The sequence below is a fragment of the Pristis pectinata genome, chromosome 17 (genome assembly GCF_009764475.1).
Source record: "Pristis pectinata isolate sPriPec2 chromosome 17, sPriPec2.1.pri, whole genome shotgun sequence".
NCBI lineage: Eukaryota > Metazoa > Chordata > Chondrichthyes > Rhinopristiformes > Pristidae > Pristis > Pristis pectinata.
Genome location: NC_067421.1, coordinates 34,965,912 through 34,987,680, shown reverse-complemented (window position 1 = coordinate 34,987,680; position 21,769 = coordinate 34,965,912). Strand labels below are relative to the sequence as shown.

The following is a 21,769-nucleotide window of genomic DNA, read 5'->3' as shown; positions in this document are numbered from 1 at the left end:
AGGTGGGGTGGGGGGGTAGAGAAGAAAGATGGTATGCAATAGTGATGGGCAACAGCTCCATCGCAAGGTTCTCAGCTACGGAAAGGGAAGGCTGCTCAGTTTAGGTGCTACTTTGCCTTGGAATCACAATTATGAACAACAGACACTGCATGAATAGAAGAAAAGTACAGAGGGAAAAGAATCATAACCCAATCCATTAACTGCTGTATGATACGCTGCTACTAACATGCATGGAAAAAAAACTAACTTTTACTAAACCTCTTGCTAACTGATTAACTAATGATAAACCTTGGTATCAAAAGTTATCGTGTGGTCAGCACATAAAATGGCAGAAACAAATAAAATACAGCCGATGCTGGAAACCTGAAGCAAAAACAAAATGTTAGAAACATTCAGCAGGTCGGGCAGTACATGTTGAGAGAGAAACAGTTAAGGTTTTAAGTTGATGAAAGGTCAGGTCTGCTGAGTTTTCAGCATTTTTTCTTTTTCGTTTGTAGATCAGCAACAATACAAGGTGAATATTTTCACTGATGCCTGTACGTTCATGGGTATGTGCCAGAGCCCCACATCAAACGGAATAATGCTTACCAAGATTGTTGGAAAATAGGATTGGTTCCACCGAGAAAATCTCACCAATAATTACATTGCCAGATGTGATTGGAACATCTTGAAGAGCCCTGACTTTACCACTGTGCATGCAGTGGTGTGATAAGGATGATGAGTGGGTAGGTGGGAATGCAGAGTTGAGGTTACAATCAGATCAGCCATGGTGTTAATGGTAAAGCAGGCTTGAGGGTCTGAGTGGCCTACTCTTCCTAATTCCTATTACCTCCCAGTAGATTCACTGCCCACCCATGGTACTCAACTGCACAAAGTTGTAAGGTACTAGGTTCGATCTCCTGGTTTGTCCTGAGTTAGTTGATCCTGCTGGGCAGTACCTAGGGCATTGCAAGTGACCCTGGTACCAAAGGAATGAGAAGGGGTCAGTAAAGCACTGAGTTTTGGTGGGTGGTAGATTTGTGATCCTTGTATCTGGAAGGAATCGGACTTGTTCTGATATTCTCTGTGGTCAAGTAACCTGTTCACAATTGCTGATTGTGCTCAAGTACAAAGAAGTAACAATATTGACCTAACAACCTAGGTCTTGGGATCAAATCCTCCAGAATGAAACTGAATTTAGTAACTCTGGTTCCTTGCAGCTGCCACCATGTAAATGTCCTGAGAACGTTACTAAGTTGTTGAAAGAACCCAACTAGTTCTCCAGTCTTTCAGAGAAGGAAGCTTACCATTTTTTATGATATATTTATTAGTTACATGTACATTGAAACATACAGTGAAATACATCTTTTGTGTAGAGTGTTCTGGGGGCAGACCACAAGTGTCACCACGTTTCTGGCACCAGTGTAGCATGCCCACAACTTCGTAACCCGTACGTCTTTGGAATGTGGGAGGAAACCGGGGCACGCGGAGGAAACCCACGCAGACACGGGGAGAACGTACAAGCTCCTTACAGACAGTGGCGAGAATTGAACTCGGGTTGCTGACGCTGTAATAGTGTTATGCTAACCGCTACACTACTGTGCCTGCATTTCTGCTCAGTCTTGCCTACAGTACCAGATTGTTGACTCTTAAAACCCCAGTTGGGGAAGGTCATGAAGTACTATGGATGTTATCCGTGTCAGATGAACAAATCGCTTTACAAAGATATAATTGGACAGATGAACTGCTTGAGTCTAACTATTGCTGAAAGCACTATTCTCTCTGGGAAGAGGCAGTGGCCCATATCTTTCTCTTCAATGCCCAGGTATATGCTTCACCTGCAAGGAGGAGCCTACTTGCAGATTTAAGGATCTGATGCCTGTGATCTTCCATCTGTGACAGACACTGAGGTGGAAAGTCAGGCTACTTCAAGAGAGATGTAGAGATAATTTCACTGAGTGTATTTGAGGGAGAGAGAATTGGGAAGCCTTCCTGCTTGGACGCCCTGGCCCTGGGGGAAGTAAATCTTTCAAGATTGCCATTCCAAATTGCTGTCAAGCTCACGTGTGCAAACCTGCTTTGACACCCTGTGAGGGCTATTAGACAATTGTTTTGCCTTTTTATACGTGACCTGCTGTGATGGGTAGACAAGTACCAATAGTCTTCTACCTAATACACATGGATCTCAGTAATAACCCCCCCAAACATTATCTGTTGTGAGGTCAGTGTCTACCATCATATTTGCTGCTTCAAATAATACAGTTGTAAAGCTGACATTTCAACAAAGTGGCTTATTTGTTTGTGACCATACAAGGAGTTTGACCAGATTGTTCTTGTGTCATTGTCCTGTTGGGTTTAATACCATAAATCTGATACCATGCCTGCCTGATAGCTGCTTTGGTAGTTACAAAGTCCACTCTGGTACCATGCCCCTTGGACTAGAAAGATCCCAGATGTGTTTTTGCTTCACTGATCTTGAATGGATCAACAGCACCCCGGTTACAGTTGGTATCTGTGCCCCCCAACCGAGAAAGGGGAAGAAATTGGCAAAGGTTCCTGCTCCATATTGATCCCCTCTGCTCTGCTCTCCAAACCAAACCCCTTCCTCTTCAGAACCATCCCCAACCCCACCTCTCCACCCAGAGTAGAAACTGTTGATAAAGGATAGGATTTATCTTGACTGATGTTCCATCTCTGTAGTCAGACTGAGCATTGGACCCAAAGCAACCACTTGGGCAAGGCACTGGAAGGTAACTGGTACCTGCAGAACCATTAGCAGAGGTAGCAGCACCTTCAGGACAAGAGAAAGTAGATCAGGGTCAAGAACCATGTTCAAATATGATTTTTGGTTCCACCACAGTCTTTTTGGATATGATACCTTTTCCACCTTAACTAAGCTTTAAGGACCATTTCCTGTCACACAGGTATTCCTTTTAAGGGGCTTTTTGGATATTTCCCAGTTGCCAGCACAAAGCTCCCAACTGACCGAGTCAGACATAAATAGGCTGAAAAGTCTGGACATCATAAATTGATGCAGGCACCATTAAAAGCAATGCAGCGTATTTGAACAGATAGGTTGTGTGTCAGTTGCTACTGCTGCAAAGTGGCTGTTTTTGCTCTGGCAATTACTGAGAGAATTTCAGACCATTGGATGTCAAAGTGTTCATTTAAAACTCCAATGGTTTCCCGTCAGTACTCTGTGATGACATGTTTCTTGTTTTACTGTAAGGGCCTGCATCTTTCCCAACTTAGAATATTCCTCCTTGAGAAATTTTCTTTCTCCTTCTCTTCCTACCAGCTGTCCGTTGGAGTTAAATAAAATGTCAAGTGGGAGGGGATTTGTTTGGAAAAATTGCATGAGTCGGCAAGAGGGGAAAAAATCCAGAGCTGAAGGGATGCTCTTTACTAAACCACTGCATGCTCTAACAAAATTAACTAGTACTAACCACTCTACTAATGATTCTGTGAGGCCTATTTGGAGATTTCTGTGTTTCCCAGACCAGTTCCTGTCAGAATTTACCACATGGGTTTAAAACAAAATTCTGGTACCACAGGGACTTGTTTCCCATGGTCTGAAAACTATAACCACAAGTGGTTTGTCATTTGTACTTTAACCCTTTCACCATCATGGACCCTTTTTTAATCCAGGTTTGACCCACTAGGTAGGTATACCCAAGGCATCGTCAGATAGAAGATGCCCAGGGGTGGTGTCAGCCTGCATTGGGGTTCAGTACTCTTGTGCAGTCAATACATTTCCTGCCATTCTGTGAATCCAAAACTAAAATCAGCTCATGATCTGTAACTCTGTGACCTCCCAGAGCAGCAGATCATGTCAATTCATCCTGCTGTGTTCTGACTAGATTGGAACCTGATTCGTGCCTACCTTGTCCAAGGGTTGACATCTGTCGTACATTAAGAGCAGGCATGCAAAGGTCATTGTGTTGGACCTTACCATGCCTTTGCCTGGTGAAGAAACTCACAATGGGACTCTCACAGGAGGGCAAGGAAGGAAGAAATTCCAAATCAAATATTCCTGCTATTTCACAACCTCACCGCAGTTGGAATGTATTGTTGCACAAGGTTGTTAACTCTTTGAGGACGGAACTGTATGTTAATTGGCATTCTGTGATCCCACAATGGCTTTGTCATTGCAGTACCTGTTGTTGTGAATGGACAGACCACACCGCCTGGTCTATGGTTGAACCATTCAAAGCAGGTCGCAGATTTGAATCCAGCCGGTGGTGCTTTAAAGGATCCAGACCAGGGGTCAAACCGACTGCAACAGGGTGGGTTGGGCTGGAAATGAATCAGCCAGGTTTCCCACTGCTAATGCCAAGGACTGCCTCAGTGACGATGTGCTATACCTGTACATATAAGAGAGAGATCACTGATGCAACAATAAATGGTATAAGGAGTGGAACGTAATATCAAGTGATGGGAGGATCAGGATTGGCTGTATTGACCGATCACCAAGCCCCTTCGTCACCCCTCCATAGATAGGGTTGCCAACTGTGGATGTCACATGATCGCTTGGCTCCAATTGCATTGCCTATCCCTTCCACTCTCATCATTGGTCAGTATTGTGGTACAGCTCCTTCCTGCCCCATCAGAAAATTAATAGATTCCCTATTAACCAAACAAATGATTCACTGTCAGTCCAAACAGTCTCCTAACGTTGTTGTAAACGTTCAAAGATTTTATTACCTTAAAAAGAACAGAATTTTATGAAGCTCCTGTTTTTATTTTCTGGATTATTCCAGAAGTTAGTCTTTGGTTCCTAGAGACCTCGGGGCAATCCTGGACCAGTGGCAACCCTTTATGTCTTGTTAGATGGCTGATTGTCCCACCCTATCCAGGCTAAGACAGGAGGAATAGATGCTTGGGCAATGTGGTAACTATACCTCAATCAGCTCCTTCTGTAGAAGGTGAAAATTGGCCAGGGATTGAGGAAACACTTGGGTAGTGTTTCCAGATGGGAAGAATTTGCAGGATTTTGATAAACGCCAAGTCCTGAAAGGGTAATAAATACAAAATATGGGATCAATGAATGGGTTAAAGTTGTCGGGAGATACAGAAAATTTCCTGTACTTTCATAAGAGGCCAGATAACTTATCTAAAAGTAAAGACATACTAATACTCTCAACCAGGACACTCTGGTTTTTACTAACCATTACTAACACCACTAATGGTTATCTGCTTACTAACAATGGAGGGAGCTCTCCCCAGCTTTGTAGTGCATGGAAGCTTGAATGATCTGTCACTGCTCAGGGATGTGAACAAAGATGTTTCTTTAAAACGTGTCTGTGGGCATTGAAAGTCTGCCTTTTAAAGGGGCACTGCTGGTCTGGACTGAGGAACCGGCTGGCTGAAACTTGGAGCTTGTCCAAATTTGGCAATCACTGAAACAATTCTGAATCTGCAGCAATCGGGTTTATATTTTTTAAAAAAGACTTATATATGGGAATGGGTTCTTACAAACACAGCTCAAAATCATGAGTGTGTTTGAAACTTGCTTGTTCAATGCTAGGTTAGCTGCACTGGGTTTGGTAGGGAGTGATAAATTGGCTCTGAGCTGAGAATGGAATAATTGGGCAAGAACTCCAGCTTTTAAATGCTAGCCGGTGCTTCCGACTGAATGGGAGGTGAGGGGAAAATTGGGCTCATCTTTGACAGTCCATCTTAATTGATATCTTGCCCTGCTCATCTGTGTAACTGCAGTAATTGGGCCAGAGGCAGCCTTGAGATTATGTCCTCTGTACAAGTCCAAGTGTTCAAGAGAGGAGGTGAAGAGGTAAATTTGATGTCGGGTGGACTTGAGGGGAAAGGAACTTAAAAGGAATGTGAAGAACACCCGTAAAGAGAGGTTTGTGTCCCCAGCAGGTCGATGGTGCCCCTTTAAATGTGTTGCCGCATCAGGAATGTCTGGCAGCTCGAGCAATTCCTGAGTGCAAACATTCAGCATGGGACATAACTTGAGTCTTGTAGCTGTGTGCACTCAAAAAGGTTACAAGTGAACCCTGACTTCCTCAGGTTTTGTGTTCTCGTTCCACTTCCATACATTATTGTTCCTCAGACATGGCAGCTGCGGCAATGTGTATTGCTTGCTTGAAGCACCTTCTGTCTGTGCTCCATGTTGGATATGATACCGCTGCGCATTCCTATGTCTATCAATGTGCCAGTGTTAACTTTGCCAAATGATTGAAGCAGAGCCCAGCTTTGCATCTACAACACGTGCTGCTTAAAGTGTTAGGAACTGGATCCCTATTAACAAACTGGTTGTTGAGGCCAGTACAGAATCCTGAAACAAGCACAAAATCATCAGCCCCGAGACTGACTTGTTCTCTGCTGCTGCCACTATTCTCATTCTTGTTCTCAAAATCTCTTCATGGCCTTGCTCCCTTCCTATCTCTGTAACCTCCACCATTTCTCCAATCCTCCCAGATATCTGTGAGCCCCTGATTCTTGTCTCTAACAAATCCTTTACTGTTCACAGCCTAAGTAATGGGTGCTTTCCCAAACGCTTACTAGCTGTCTTCTTCCTTAGACCACTCCTTAAAGCTTTTTGCTTTGAACAAGCTTCTGGCCAGCAGGATAATATCTTCTTCTGCAACGAGCTGTTGCACTTTTTTTAGCCAGTGCTTCTGTAATCGCTTTACTGTGTGAAAGCTGCTTTATATATGCAAACTGTCACTGTTGTCCCCATCTCCAACATTGTTTGTCAGCAATTTATAGGGTTAAACACTGGACAGTCATCTCAAACTTGAAGCTTTTCCCTTTTCAGATCAAATGAGTTGGACGTTCTCAATCCAGCTAAATGCAGAACCATGGTTTCCAACAGCACTTAATCCACAAACAAATGGCTATAGAAGTCCCCAAGGTGCAGTAGAGCGAAACTTTACATTCAGCCAGTGTCATACCCTGACATTATAAACACACAGTGCCTAAAATTGGAAGTGTTGCAGATCAATGATCCTTTTTGAGAAGCACGTTCTGTTGAAAATATTAAGCAAGGCACATTTCTGCTGAATGTTTGCAAAGAAGAGGGAATGTGGGGCTTGCAAGCAGGAAATTCCTGATGGTTCTTTTTCGGGGATGGTGGGCTGAAAGAGCAGATCTTTGCAGACCCATATTCTCGTGTGTCTGTGCGTGCCTCTTGTATTGTATTGCATTGCATCTGATCTGACAGACGAATAACAAGCACCAGGTGTGCTTGCTGCTCTACTAACCTAATTAATGATTACTAACAAAAACTGGTTAATGCAGACCAACCGTCCACCCCTGGGACCCTGAGGGAGAGAAAATCCTGCACCATTTGGGTTCTCCCCACCACAGCACCCCCCCCGCCCATGTTGTGAAACCCACCTCCTCCGATATGTTCTGTTCAATAGGAGTTAGTGCAGGATTAAACTTGGATATGGACCTTTATACTATCAGGATGTGGAGAGATACAGCCTCCAGCCTAGAAGAGGGAAGGCTGTCGAGTGTACAGAATGGACTGTAGAAAGAAGCACTGGGGACTGAGAGCATCATAAGGTCAAAAGAGAGTTGATTATATATGTCTGGAGCAAAGTTGGATGAAGGGATGAATTCCATTGAGTCGCTATCAATCTTCAACCATTACTTGAACAGAACCTTGGTGGAGTGAGTGATGTGAAACATTGTTCCTTCACTCCAGTTGTCCTGTTAAGAGTTACAAAGGGAAGCCATAAGAACCCTTTTAGAATCTTCAGGCTGATGTTTCTTAGGCTTTGGGACACAGTGGTCATTGCCGACCCAGAACTTTCTGTTTCTGCTGCTTTTGAAGTGTGGTATGCAAGCATCCATTAGTGGTCCAATGTTACGCTTTTGAATGCCAGACTATTAGAGTTAGCAAGTGAGTGGCTTCAGAGTTTCCCTTTGAATAGGTGAGTGGATTAATGCATCATCTAGGGTGGTAAGGAGCTACACAATGCAAAGAAGTTTCCCGGTCTGATCCCACGGCTTTGTGAAATTAATTCTCAAGCAGGTCAGTTTGAGTGGAGTCAGATTTGTCTTCTGCGTTCCTGATTTTCAAAGGGAAAATAAGCCAGAATTTGTCCTTGATTGTCATGCAGTCGGCTCCCTAAAAGATCCATGCTTCTGAACACAGAACGAGGTTAGGATTGTGGTCCACTATGATAATTCCCCCACACCTGCATTTCATGCTGACACTTGCTGTTTGCCAGGGAACGATTGGTTGGGTTACAGATAGGCCACTCGCAGTAGAGGAGGAAGCAACCTGGTCATCAGGCCTCCCGAGGAGAACCATCCACAAAGCCCCATTCTCTTTCACTTTCCTTGTATGGTTCTCAATATGCAAAGACTTACTCCTGCATTGTTTTCTCAATTCCTAACAGCACAATTGAATACAAGAAGACTCTCTCCCTGGTTTATTTTGATCGTGCTCTGCAATGGGCAGCCTCAATATGTTTCACTGTATCTAAGCTGATGCATCCTGGATTCTGTGCCCACCCACTCCTGTTGACCCACACCAGCAATGCCTCCAATTTGAAATGATCACACCCTTGGTCTTGTTTAAGTCCTTCCTTGTCTCCTACCTCCCTCCAACCCCAGCCCATTTCTGGGACTTCCTCCAGCCTTGTGTTTCCATTTTAGTTCCTGTACTTCCCATTGGCTTACTCCAAAAGTGGGGCCCGTACCCTCAGCTGCCCAAGGCCCAGGTATTGGAATTCCCTCCCTTCCTCAGAAGGCGCATCAGCCCTGCTCCTGCAATATTCCACAGGAGCTGTCACCTGTACGAGTAGCACTGCCATAGCTGGCAGTTCCACAGTGGCAGAGACATTGAAGCTTTTCTCGGTGAGTCTCCCACTTGGTGTGGAACAGAACTTAAAGCATCCCTATTGTCACAATCTTCTCTGTCATCACATTGGTACCCTGTTCATCTGCTGGATTTGCCTCTTCTCCAGAAAGCCCTTGTACCCACTCACAGCACCACCTGCTGTAGACAAGGTCAGACAGTAAGTGACAGCAGAACATGGGTTGAGATAACAACACATTAACAACCTGTTCTCATCTGAAATATTTTATTCATTTGACATCTGTAGATAATGGTATTTATTGCCATCCATGAATTATTTGCTTGAGAGACTGCAGTTTTTCTGTCAAAAGTTTGCCCACTGTACTCTTAGGGATGGAGCTCCAAGATTTAGGCCCAGTGATGATATTTTAAAAAAAAAACAAATATTTCCAATTGATGTTGCTGTACAACTTGGAGAGGAACCTGTAGTGTTTCTCATGCTTTTGTCCTTCTGGGTAGTAGAAGTTGCAAGTTTGGGAGGTCCTGTCAAAGTTGAATTGGCAAGTTGCAGTAGTGCACTTTTCATATGGTGAACCACGATGACAGCACACTTTTCATTGCAACCGTGTGGTCCCAGAAGCCTGAGAAATCAGCCTGGTGGGAGGTGGCAGAATCTAGGGGACCTCAGGAGGAGGGGGATTGGGTGCAGGGAAAATCAAAGGAATTACAGCAAAGAATTAGGCTTCAAGTTAGTCATTTGTTTTTAATTGCATCCTCCCAGCACTCAAACTGAATTTACTTTGAGTGAAGTTGCCTTGACGTTGATTAGTTTGACTATTTTTGAGTGACTCGACTGATGTGTTTGTGGGGTTTACTGCTCCCTGATATGTATACAAGGTTTATCCCCAAGAGATGCCTTTACAGCATCTTCATCCTCAGCAGCTTTTGCATTTACACTGGGCTTTTATTTGTATTGTCCCTTTTCTCAGTGTTCTATTCTCCTTTCTTTACCTCAAATTATCACTCTGTTGCAGTTTCACCTCCCCTTCTGTCTCAAGTTTTCTTTCCTCTTCACTGTTCCTGTTGTTAATTGATCATGCCCCTTTGCATTTCTTTCTTGGTTTGATCTTATTCTGATCCATTTATAAGACCACCAACCAACCCCTTTATGTTCAGTAAGGTCACAGCTGATCTTCCACTGCAGACGTACTTCCCCTTGGTTCCCTTTTGAGTGCAAAATTCTATTCATTTCAGCCTTGAATATCCTCAGTGACTCACCATCCACATCCCTCCAAGGCTGAAGGATTTCCCTTCTGTTTATTCATTCCTTTTTCTCTCCTATCGGCTTGCATTTCCACTGTGCAAGCTTCCAGTAACAGGTGCATCAAATAAAATTTGTATTTAAGGACTGAGGACCATATACCACTGAATCACAAAGTAATAACCCAAACCAAAGAGCAATTAGGGAGGTCTCCGTGAGGCTGCTAACATATCTGGGGTGTTGGTGAGTCTGTATATGGCAGTCACTGGAAGAATCTAACACCTACTAATAACACTAACACAGTATTTGGGAAACGAGTACCTAAAAGGGGTAAATCTTCACTCTGACTTCAAGCACTTTAAGACCATTTGTGAGGACTATGCATTGAAATCTGAAGAACTTGACTTGGGAGCACTTAAAAGCATTTAAAAACTTGTTAGCAAATTATTTCTGTCTTTGCAACTTGATGGTTTGAAATGACTTGAAAGAGGACACAAATGTTCAAGGGGTTAAGTCAGAAACCCAAACAAAGATGGGAGAAAAAGTAAAGTGGTCCTTTCAACATCTGCTATGTTGCTTGTAAGGGTTGGGTTTAAGGTGAATCTGTGCAGCCTTAGTCCAGGACCCATGGAATATAGGCCCATGATACAAGATAGAGCACCAGATTAGAACAGTCATTCACAGGCCTACTAATGGAGATAAGCAGTGTCACATTACTACAGTTGTGCCAGGACTTGTTGCTGAGGGTCACAAAGGGGCACTTTACACCTAACCCTGCCATACCTGGCAGGGCTTGATATTGGTACTGATGGGGTGGTTAATGTTAGTGTAACCCACTGCTCGGGGAAACCTGCAAGACTGGGTGCAACAAAAGTCATTTGACCATGAGGCAGTTACAGACAAGCAGCTGTTGTATTTGTATTTGATTCTTCTTCACTCATGCCAAAAGAGGCTCATGGCTAACATCCTCATTGCCAGATCAAGGGGTAGCAGGTGGTGTGAACCAAGTGACAGCAGCATCAGTCAGCCAATTAAAAGGTCATGCAGGGATCTGAAGGGGACAAAGCTCTCGATACATGTACCCAAAGCAAGTGATGTGTACGGTCTCCATCTTATTGTCATAGATATGTCCAAAACAGGTGGAGTTAGTTTCAAAGGTGGTTTTGTCATTGTGTGACCTTCCTCCTCTGAGTCCACCATACAGTACACCGTTAAAGTCCTACCTGTCACAAGTTCAATTGACCTACAATGTAATGCTCTGATATAAAGCCCCACACATACAGAATGGTGCCATCTGATCAGAGATACAGACCATGCTATTTGTGTAACACTGCTTTATAGAGCATGTTGATATGACTCCCAGTAGCTTAACATTTTCAATGTAAAATATGATAAATGAAGATTTAAAAAAAAACAGGGAAGTCAAGCAGTCTTTTTCCCTCTAAAAGGATAAAAGAAGTTTTGTGTAGTCACCCCTTTGGACCGACCTCACTCCCAATCTGTCTTTCCTCCATTCAGCATACTGTTTGATCACCAGAGCTTAATACCCTCTGCACACTGCTTCCCATTAATGGCACAATGAGCCTAGCTGTTGAGTGAAGACATTCTGATTTCCCTTCATAGTCCTGACTACTTGGTTTTCAAACTACGTCCCTTGGTATTTGAGCCTTTAACCATGGCGAATATTTTGATTGGATTAATTAATTGGTTATTTATAGATTGAGACCCTGTTTGCAATACTGTACGGGAGAGATTGTGAATTCTGCTTTAAAGGTCCTTTCAGAGAAGGAATTCCATGTCCTCTTTGCATCGCCCCTAGGGTACCAAAAGCCACATTTTGACATAATTTATGCCACAGTGCTTGGGTCTTTAAATATAAGATGTTTGGTAAATACTTTTTATTGATGAAAATGCCCCTTTAAATAAAACTGGTAATAATATAATGCATTGTTATATTTTGCTGTTACTGGGTGAAGGTCAAGTAATGCAGCAGGCATACAACAGCTTTGATTTTCCAGCTTGTGCTATATTGGAAAGATGATAGTTTGCACCCCCGCCAATATAATCTTCACACCCTGCTTATGAAATTAAATCTTTTTTTATGCAAACATGAGTGTTAAAGAATGCCTCCGTTTTGTCTATATTTCCACTGGTGATGACCATCTCTATGTGATGGCTGGCGGGTATTTTTATCATCCATTTCCCTCGAGTGTCATTGATCAACAGCTATTAACACCTATGTAAACTGTGTCTGAGTTTGGGACACGGATGGTGGAATCCTAGGAATTTATGGCACAGGAGGAGATCATTTAGCTGGTTGTGTCTGGATTATCCTGAGGGATTATCCAACCCAATCCCACTCTCTATCTCTTGGACTGTGATCTTGTCAGCCTGTGCTTTTCAGAATGAACCCAGAAGATGGAAACCTGAAGTGAAATGGAAAACATTTGAAATACTGAGCAGGTCAGACATCATCTGTGGAAAGGAAAGTAGAAGTAATGGCTCAAAAGTTTGAATTAACTGTTCCTTTCTTCACAGATGCTATCTGACTTGCCAGGTGTTTCCAGCATTCTGTTTAGTTTCAGTCTGAACCACATCCAATAGATTGATGTTTTTAAAATATATTTTTTTCCTTCCCTTGTTCTTCCATTTTTCAAGGAGAATCTTAACTCCTTCCTCCAATCAGGGAAAGGCAACAATTTGTTTCACCAGTGACATTGCAGCTGTGGGGTCAGGCAGTGCAGAATTCAAGTAGGGCAAGATTGACTGTGTCCATGTGGGAGATTTATTCCTTTCTCAACACTCCTTCCCCACCCACTTCCCTCTCCTCCCTCCCCCTCTTGTTTCCTCCTTTCCCCTCTCCTTGCTTCACTTCTCTTCCCCTTACTTCGCTCTTTCCTCCCACAGATGGAAAGCCTTGCTTCCATGACACGACTCGCCATCCGGTGGGCTGTTTTGGGAAGCCAGTAGATTCTGAGAGTCCAGTAAACTTTTGGAACTCTAAACTCAACCAACGGAAACAACTCACTTTGAACGATAAGTTGTGATTTGTTACGTTCCATTTTATTCAGTTTTTTTCCCTTCCTGTCCTAAAGCTGCTGACATCCCTTGAGTTCCAATTGTACCAGCACTATTAACACACCCTGTACCTTCCTTCATCTCTCTCTCCCAATCTCCCTTCCCAAATGCCCCAGACAAACTATAGGCAGTCCCTCTCATCAACAGAATTAAGACAGGGGTCTTCTAACACACAACACCTCCTGGAGTACTAGACATTCATTAGGAAAGAAGTTTCAGTCATTGGACAATCCCTGGAGAAGGTCTGGCTCAGCATGGACTGGAGTCTGAAATGGGAACTCTACAAATCAGTCTGACACAGTACTCCACTGAACAAAGCAACTATCTACTGCACTGTAACTACACATAGTCCCCTGGTTCTAGCCATCATTAACCACTTCGACACCCCCTCACCTGAGATCCTTGCTGTGTCTCCCAACTATAAGATTCTTACTGGTGACCGTAAGCCACACAAACTGGATTGAGTTTTAATGGCAGCCATCTCTGTTAATCTAAAGAAGGGTGTTCTCTGACGCTTCAGGGCAATGGTACAAGAGTGGACACTGCAAATTATTTCATGATCTCTTAAATGGTGGCAGCACAATTCAAGTCCTGTGCTTCTATACTGAACTATACTGCCTTCAAAGTCAAACAGTAAACAAGGCCACATGAAAACATGCCAACTTTTCCTGAATTAAACATCAGTTGTAATATTCAGACCATGTATTACAATCACCAAGAGAGACCTATTTTGCAGTGCAAGTATGTTGTTTATGAAATAGTGCCACATTACCTTAACAAGCAATCTGCTGAATATGAATGTAACAACAGCTGTTTAAAAACTCTGTAATTTTTGGGAGTATGCAGCATGGAGTTCGCACAGATTTTGTTTCTGTCATTCCAATATTTTCTTGAATCTGTTAAATGGGAAATAAAAAGTAATTAATTGTGGAACCACATCCGGTGTAATTCAATAGCCCCATATGTCACGAAGTTCGAACTGAGCTGTGCAGAGCTGGTCCAAGGAATTGGAGATGTTAAATAACTTGTTGTTCTAGCCCTCTGAATCCTCTCTCCACAGAATCATATTTTTCTCCTTGTGTCTTCTGAGATTTCAAGGTTATTAATTCAATTTTTGGTCAACATCTGTGGGGTGGGCAAAGCTGTGGGAATTAAAGTCTTGATGGCTCAACTCTCATCGAGGTTTTAGCAAGTGAGTCCATCCCAGTTTCAGGACGTCTACTATTTAGCAAAGCATTCCAAAGTGTTTAACAGGAGAGATAACCAAACAAAATTTGATAATGATTGGTCAAAAGTGTAGGTTTAAAGGAGCATTTTAAAAGGCATAGAAAAAAGTTTAGGGAGGGAATTCCGGAGGTGGGACCTACAGATGCTGGAAACTGGAGCAAAAAATAATTTGTTCGAAGGTCTCAGCTGGTGAAGCATCATCTGTGGAGGCAAAGGGATGGTCAACATTTTGGGTGGAGCTAATACTGGGTGGAAGATGAGAGACTGGCCAGCAGTGCAATGGAAGAACCAACTCTCTCGAGAGAGAACAAAGGCATATATGCAGGTTTCATTGGCCACAGCTAATCATTAGCACCTCTCCTGTAGCCAGAGAGGATTAAAAAACTAAAGTCAAAGTCTCCTCAATTTCTTCTTTTAACAGCCGGGGGATTTCACCCAAGCCGGGTGAGTTATCTATTTTGAAAGATGATAAATTACCCAATACCTTGTGCTATGTTTTCCCCATCCAACGTTCCATTTCCCATTAATACCCATTTTTGTGAAAGCAGTCACAACAACTTATTAAGAATCTTATCCACTTCTCCACCTCCACATTCAGGTTACTTTTTTGGTCTTTAATAGGCCCAACATTTCATTTTTATTCTTTATGTACTCACAAAACATGTTTATATATTTTTATTTTACTTGCCAGTTTTTTACATCCCCCTTCTTGCATTCCTAATTTCCTTTTTAACTTCACTCCTATACCTTGTGCACTCTTCTAGAATTTCAAGTGTGTTGAGCTTTCAGAGTCTGACATAAGCTTTCCTTCTTTGCCTTGTCCTACCTACTGTGCACCTTATCATCCAGAGGGTCTCGATTTGGTAATTCCACCCGTTCTTTGTCAATGTCAAAGTCAAGTTTATTGCCATATGCACAAGTGCAACGAAAAACTTGTTTGCAGCAGCATCAGAGGCACATGGCATTATATAAGCAGCATTCACAAGAAAAACATGAAGTAAACACAAATTATACACAATTCTGACATAAAAGAATACATTTAGAAAAAAAAGCAAAGTCCATTTTAGTGCACATTGATCCAAGTCGTAATAGTGTTGCTAAACTGTAGTGATCAGGGTTGTGCAGGTTGATTCAAGAACCGAATGGTTGAAAGGAAGCAGCTGTTCTTGAAGCTAGTGGTGTGGGACTTCAGGCTTCTGTACCTCCTGCCCGATGGTAGCTGTGAGAAGATGGCATGGCCCAGATACACATTTAATCCGAAGTCCCAGAACCTTTTTACTCCAATAACTGATTTACCAACATGTATGTATGATCCAGTTTTGCTACTTCACAATCTAGTAAAATTGACCTTACACCAAATTAGAATCTTTATTCCAATTTCATCTTTGCCCTTTTCCATAAGTGCTGTATCTAATATAATATTAATCTCTACCGTAAATATGCTCTCCCACTGATCCTCTTTCCACCTGCCCAGCTTTATTCCCTAAAACTAAAGCCAGAATGTTGTCCTTTCTTTAGGCTGGGTAAAAATTCTCCAAGATGCAACTTAGGAACTCTCAGGCCTTTATCCCTTTCCCTTGACCGTCTCTCAGATAGTATAAGTGTAATTGAAATCTTCCACTATCGCTACCCTACTGCTTTTGCACTCACCAAAACTTTGCTTGCAAAGTTGCTCTCCCAACACCTTTGGACTGTGTAGAGGTTTGCAGTGACCCCAATTGTGCCCCCTTTTTGTTTTTTTTCAGTTCAATCCATTTATCCTTCTAACATGACTACATGTGGTAGGGTAGATCAGTCCTTTACCCAGGCTGGGTATGTCAAATACTAGAGGGCAGAGGTTTAAGGTGAGGGCGGGGGGGAGGTGAGGGCGGGGGGGGGGGGCGAGTTTAAAGGACATGTGCAAGGCAATTTTGTTTTGCACAGAGTGATAGGTGCCTGGAGGTGTTACCAAGGGAGATGGTAGGAGCAGATAAAATAGCAATGTTTAATTTACACAGACACATGAATGGGCAGAGAAATGAAGGGATAGGAATCATCTGCAGGCAAATGGGATTAGTTTACATTGGCATCATGGTGGTGCAGATATGGTTGGCTGAAGGGCCTGTTCCTGTGCCGTTCCATGTTCAATCTCATCCCCTCTCACAGTTGCGATTGTCTCTTTAACCAATATTGCCACACACCCTCCATTTTGATCCATCTCTAACTTTCCTGAAAGAATATTAAGCTACCAGTCCTGACCCCTTTTGAGCCATCTCTCCTCAGCGGTTCTACCATATTTCCATGTGCCCATCAGGGCGCACTTCTGCCTTATTCACTAAATTCCTTGCACTCTGGGATGATGTGGTACTTGGACCAGTAGTGGGATAGGGAAGGTTTAGAGGGACATGGGCCAAATACAGGCAAATGGGACTAGCTTGGACTGGAATCTTGGTCAGCATGGACCAGTTGGGCTGAAGGGCCTGTTCCATGTGATCGAGGACACAGATGGCAAAGATTTGGATGAGTTGAAACTGATGGCAGATGAAGGCTGGCCAACAGGAAACACCAACGTGAGAGAAAGAAAAAATAGAAATTACTTCAAAGGCTCAGTGAGTCAGTCAGCGTCTGCGGAGGGAGGAGGACAGGGACCGGTTTAGTGTGACGCACAGCGGCCCCGGAGCGGAAACGACCCGTCCAAGTGACACACTGCGGGGCGGAAATGATGCACAGCGAGGAGCAAACTTCAGGCGCCGCTGAGGGGGGCGGAAGTGAGGCGGAGTTACCGGAAGTGCGCTGGCGGATCGGTGGGAGCGCAGCGGAGAGTTGATGGTGAGGCGGAAACTTGGGGAAGTTTCGGGGTTTTTTTTAATGTTGGTGGCGGCGAGGGGCCCGGGACCCGCTTGTGGAGGGGGGGCGGGGGCGGTCGGTGGCCTCACCGGGGATGTGAATGGTGGGTGTGAGGGAAGTCCTGGGCCTGAGGGAAGGAAGGGAAGTCTCTGGCCCCTCTCCCCTCCTCCCCCCTCTCCCCTCCTCCCCCCTCTCCCCTCCTCCCCCTCTCCCCTCCTCCCCCCTCTCCCCTCCTCCCCCCTCTCCCCCCTCTCCCCTCCTCCCCCCTCTCCTCCCCTCCCCCCCTCCACTCGGCCCTCTCTTCCCCCCCCCGCCCCTCCCCTCCCCTCCCCTCCCCTCGGCCCTCTCCTCCCCTCCCCAAAATTACTGTTTGGAATGAGATAACAAAGAGTTAAACAAGATATTCATAATGTGTGAAGCTGGACAGATTTTACAAAGCTAATGCTTGAGCTGATCTCAAAAAAGATTCACAGTTTAAGGAGTTATTCTGTAGATGCTTGAATTGTCAAGTAAAATCGGAAAATGCGGGAAGCACTCAGCAGATAAGGCAGCATTAAAGGAGAGAAAAACAAATGTTAGTATTTCAGGTTGATGACCTTTTGTTACAACTCGGCTCATCTGCAGCTGATGCCTGTACTGAGTATTTCCAGTATTTTTGGTTTTATCACAGCAACAAATATGTTGCTCTATCCATGTTGCTAGTAAAATTAATTTGCATAGGTGTCTGTTTATTTGTTAGAATTTGTCATTGAAAAAAGATGGATGTGTTTGTTGATCAAATGATGCAAGTTGTAATAAAGTAAATAGGACGTTGGTGAACTTTGATTATAGAATTCAGGCTTGCGAAGTACCTAGTCCACACGTGCTGCCCCTCACCTCTTTGACACACTTTGTTGCCACTAACTCTCTGATGTAGCAATGTATTATCTGACGCTGAGTGATATTAAGGAAGGCTTATTAGGCTTGCTCTAAATATTCAGGTAATTTGAGGCCTTTGAGAGGAAGGAATAAAGCTGGCCAGAGAGTTGGCTGTGATGCAGTTGGACCAGCTATACCTAATCCACTCTGCTGCTCTGCTTTTCAATTCCATTTGTAGTAACAATGTTGATAGGCAGCCGAGGGGGTAGTTATTTAATTGCACGTTCACTCAGCAGCGTTAAACAAGGGCATTAGAGCAGGATTAGAATCATAGAATTCATAGAAATGTTATGGGTCAGAGAGAAACCATTTGTCCATCAAGTATGTCCAGTCCCTACCAGAATCATTCCCTCTTTCCCCAAAGCCCTGCTAATTAATTCAAGTGTTCATCCTATTCCCTTTCCAGAATAAGCTGAGAATTCCAGACCATAAATCCTCTTATGCAAAGATGTAGCAAAGATTTTCCACCTCTTTTCCCCATCTGTTGTATCTTTTACATTTATTCCCTTGGCAATATTGATGGCACTTCAGAGGAGGCGGTTTAACTAGAGTTGTTGAGTATAACTGTTTGAACATGTGACTGAACTGTAGTTATTTCCTGCACGAACCGCATTTAATCCTTGTGAGGAGTTGAGGAAGGATTTTTCTTTTAAGAAGCATGTTTTACAGAAGGATTTTCAGCAGAGATTTGGGCCAGTGTTTGTCAGGGGGACCTCTGAAGGGCCAGTGGTAACCAAGAAAAAAAGGAAGTGAGTTTTTCATATCCATGCACCAAAATGTATCATAATTATGTTACTTTTGAAACATTTCAGTCACTGTATTAAAGTCCAGTGGTTAACTTCACAAGACAAAGGAGCAGAAGTAGACCATTCGGCCCATCGAGTCTGCTCCGCTACCTCACCATGAGCTAAACTGTTGCCATCTTGCCCCAATTCTAGGCCTTTTCCCCATATGCGTTGATACCCTGACTAATTAGATGCCTATCAATCTCCTCCTTAAATACACCCAGTGATCAGGCCTCCTCAGCTGTACGTGGCAACAAATTCCATAAATCCACAACCCTCTGGCTAAAGAAATTTCTGTTCTAAATGGATACCCTCTAATTCTAAGACTGTGCCCTCGAATCCTGGACTCACCCACCAAGGGAAACCATTTGCACCATTAATGCTCTGAGTACATTGAAAATTCGCTGATGTTTTATGTTGATTGTGTCCAGGCACTGAGAGATTTGCCGTGGTCTTGAAGCTTTGCTATCCAGAGCTGGGGTTTGCACCTTGAGAGCTCTGGGGATTGCCATTCATGCCTGAGGATTCTTTGAAGGAGTTAGGATCCAGGGCTGGCAACTGAGTTTGAGAAGTGGACTTAATATCTGGGAAAACAACTGATTTGGAGACATCCTGCTTAGATGCATTGATTTGGTTTGTGTCCCTAATGAGAATTTGCATTTCTGTAACATCATTTGTGTTCTTTGGTATTGGTTTATTATTGTCACTTGTACCGAGGTACAGTGAAAAGCTTGTCTTACAAACCGATCATACAGGTCAATTCATTTCACAGTGCAGTTACATTGGGTTAATAGAGTGCATTGATGTAGTACAGGTAAGAACAATAACAGTACAGAGTGAAGTGTCACAGCTACAGAGAAAGTGCAGTGCAATAAGGTGCAAGGTCACAACAAGGTAGATCGTGAGGTCAGAGTCCATCTCATCGTATAAGGGAACCGTTCAATAGTCTTATCACAGTGGGGTAGAAGCTGTCCTTAAGTCTGGTGGTACGTGCCCTCAGGCTCCTGTATCTTCTACCCGATGGAAGAGGAAAGAAGAGAGAATGTCCCAGGTGGGTGGGGTCTTCGATTACGCTGGCTGCTTCACCAAGACAACAAGAAGTAAAGACAGAGTCCAAGAAGGGGAGGCTGGTGTCCGTGATGCGCTGGGCTGTGTCCACAACTCTCTGCAGTTTCTTGCGGTCCTGGGCAAGGTCCAGTGCTGAGATAAGTTACTACACAAAGTCTGTTGGAAAAAGAAAACAATGTTCACTTTGTGTGTTCACTGTTTCTCAGAGCTGCCCTGTTTTCTTTTGTATTGTGACTTCCTGCAATAAGTTTCTGAGACAAAAAAAACTTCTTGCTTTTCGCTTCCTGTAAAGCGAGATTGCCTCGCACATGTTGGAGCCTGCAAGGGATAGTTAAACAATTGAAGTTCTGCACAGTAGAAAAAGCAAAGATACAAGTGTTTTTAGAAACCAATGGGGTGACTGCTGCTGCTGCTTTGCTGCACTGACCAAATCATTGTAGAATCAGAGGGTGACATTATACAAAGCCATTCAGCCCATGTTGACACCGGTCAAAAGAGACACTCACTGATCCCCTTCCTTCACTGCATTTGTAGCCCTACAGTTCATGTCTTTTAAAGTACACATCCAAGTACATTGAATAGGATGAGCTTTCTTGCCTCCCACCCCCTGAGAGAGAGAGAATATTTTCTCATGCCCCTTTAACCCTTATACCAGTCACTTTAAATCTGTCCGTTCCCCACCTCCAAACTGCTGTTTTTGACCATGTGTTCAATTGGCAGCTAACCTCCAATTAAATAGAGAATAGGACTTGCATTTCTTCAGCGCCATTCGTTACCTCAATATCCCAAAGTACTTTTGAAAGTACCATTGAAACAGTCATTGTTGTAATATTGAAAATGTAACAGCCAATTTGTTCAGCAAGAGCCACAAGCAACAATATGACCAGGTAATCCCATGCAGTGGTGTTAATTAAGAAATAGATACTGGTCAGGATACCAGAGTTAATCTTGTTGCATGGATTTCTTTGCCCCTTAAGAGCAGGCAGAGCTTCAGATGACTATTTCATCTGTGAGATGCATCACTAACACTATAACACTCCCTCAGGACTTGCTCAGGTCTCCGGAGTGGGGATTGAACCTACAACTGTCTGATTTAAGGCTAAAAAAAACTGCCCACTGAGTCATGGCTGGCACACATTGCAGAACAGGAGCAGTTCAAATGGTGCATGGTTAATTTTAGTTTCACAGATTGTGCCATTCTTACTCATAGAGCCCTGTGATGCCCTTGAAACAAGTGAAATACTGTGTTGTCATTGGCATCCCTCACTCATTTGTACAGGATGCATGGCTGCTGATGTTTGTAGGTTTGTGGAGTGCCAGTGTTCAGGGATGGGGTTAGAAGAAGAGCAGGAATGAGAAGAAATCTAAACAGGAGATGTTACAAATACATTGTGATGGTATCTAGGCTACTTTAAGGAGAATAGTCAAGTGAGGCTTGTTGCTTATCCATTTGGAGTTGAGTTAATTTGATTGACCAGTTGAGCATTTTCACAGCCCTTCTGTGTACACCTAGTGAGGCCAGACAGGACTGCAACCCACTTTGTGGGTTCTGAGGCTGGGCTGGGCTGTACGTACAGAGTAGTTCTCCAGTCTGACTGAATGTTTTTGGTGTGTTTGTGGGCCCTACGGGTCAAATTACAGAAGTGTTCCATTATGGGGACCTGCCAACCTGTTCTGAGCTTTTGCCTGCTGTGCTATAATTTCTGGCCTCAGGCACAAGTGCCACTGTCTCATCTTTTGTCCATTGCACCTTTAGCTGTCTAGGCTCTGGAATTCATTCACTCAAATCCTATTGTGCTGTTTAAAACCTACATCTGAGCAAGCTATTGGTCATCTTCCCTGAAGCATTGC

General features: G+C 43.6%; 1 protein-coding gene and 1 long non-coding RNA gene across 3 annotated transcripts in view; both read left to right on the top strand.

Annotated features, from left to right (window-relative positions):
- LOC127579265 (uncharacterized) overlaps window positions 1-14,030 on the top strand; it is a 49,112-nt gene extending 35,082 nt beyond the window's left edge. For both annotated transcript variants that reach the window (XR_007957654.1, XR_007957655.1), the window contains one exon: window positions 498-14,030. This is a non-coding gene — a long non-coding RNA (uncharacterized LOC127579265). The remainder of the gene's footprint in view (window positions 1-497) is intronic.
- Window positions 14,031-17,037: 3,007 nt separating this feature from the next.
- Window positions 17,038-21,769, top strand: part of kctd10 (potassium channel tetramerization domain containing 10) — a 29,319-nt gene continuing 24,587 nt past the window's right edge. The window contains exon 1 of the mRNA XM_052032381.1: window positions 17,038-17,129. Coding sequence (XP_051888341.1) covers window positions 17,127-17,129 — 3 coding nt within the window. The 5' untranslated portion in view covers window positions 17,038-17,126. The remainder of the gene's footprint in view (window positions 17,130-21,769) is intronic.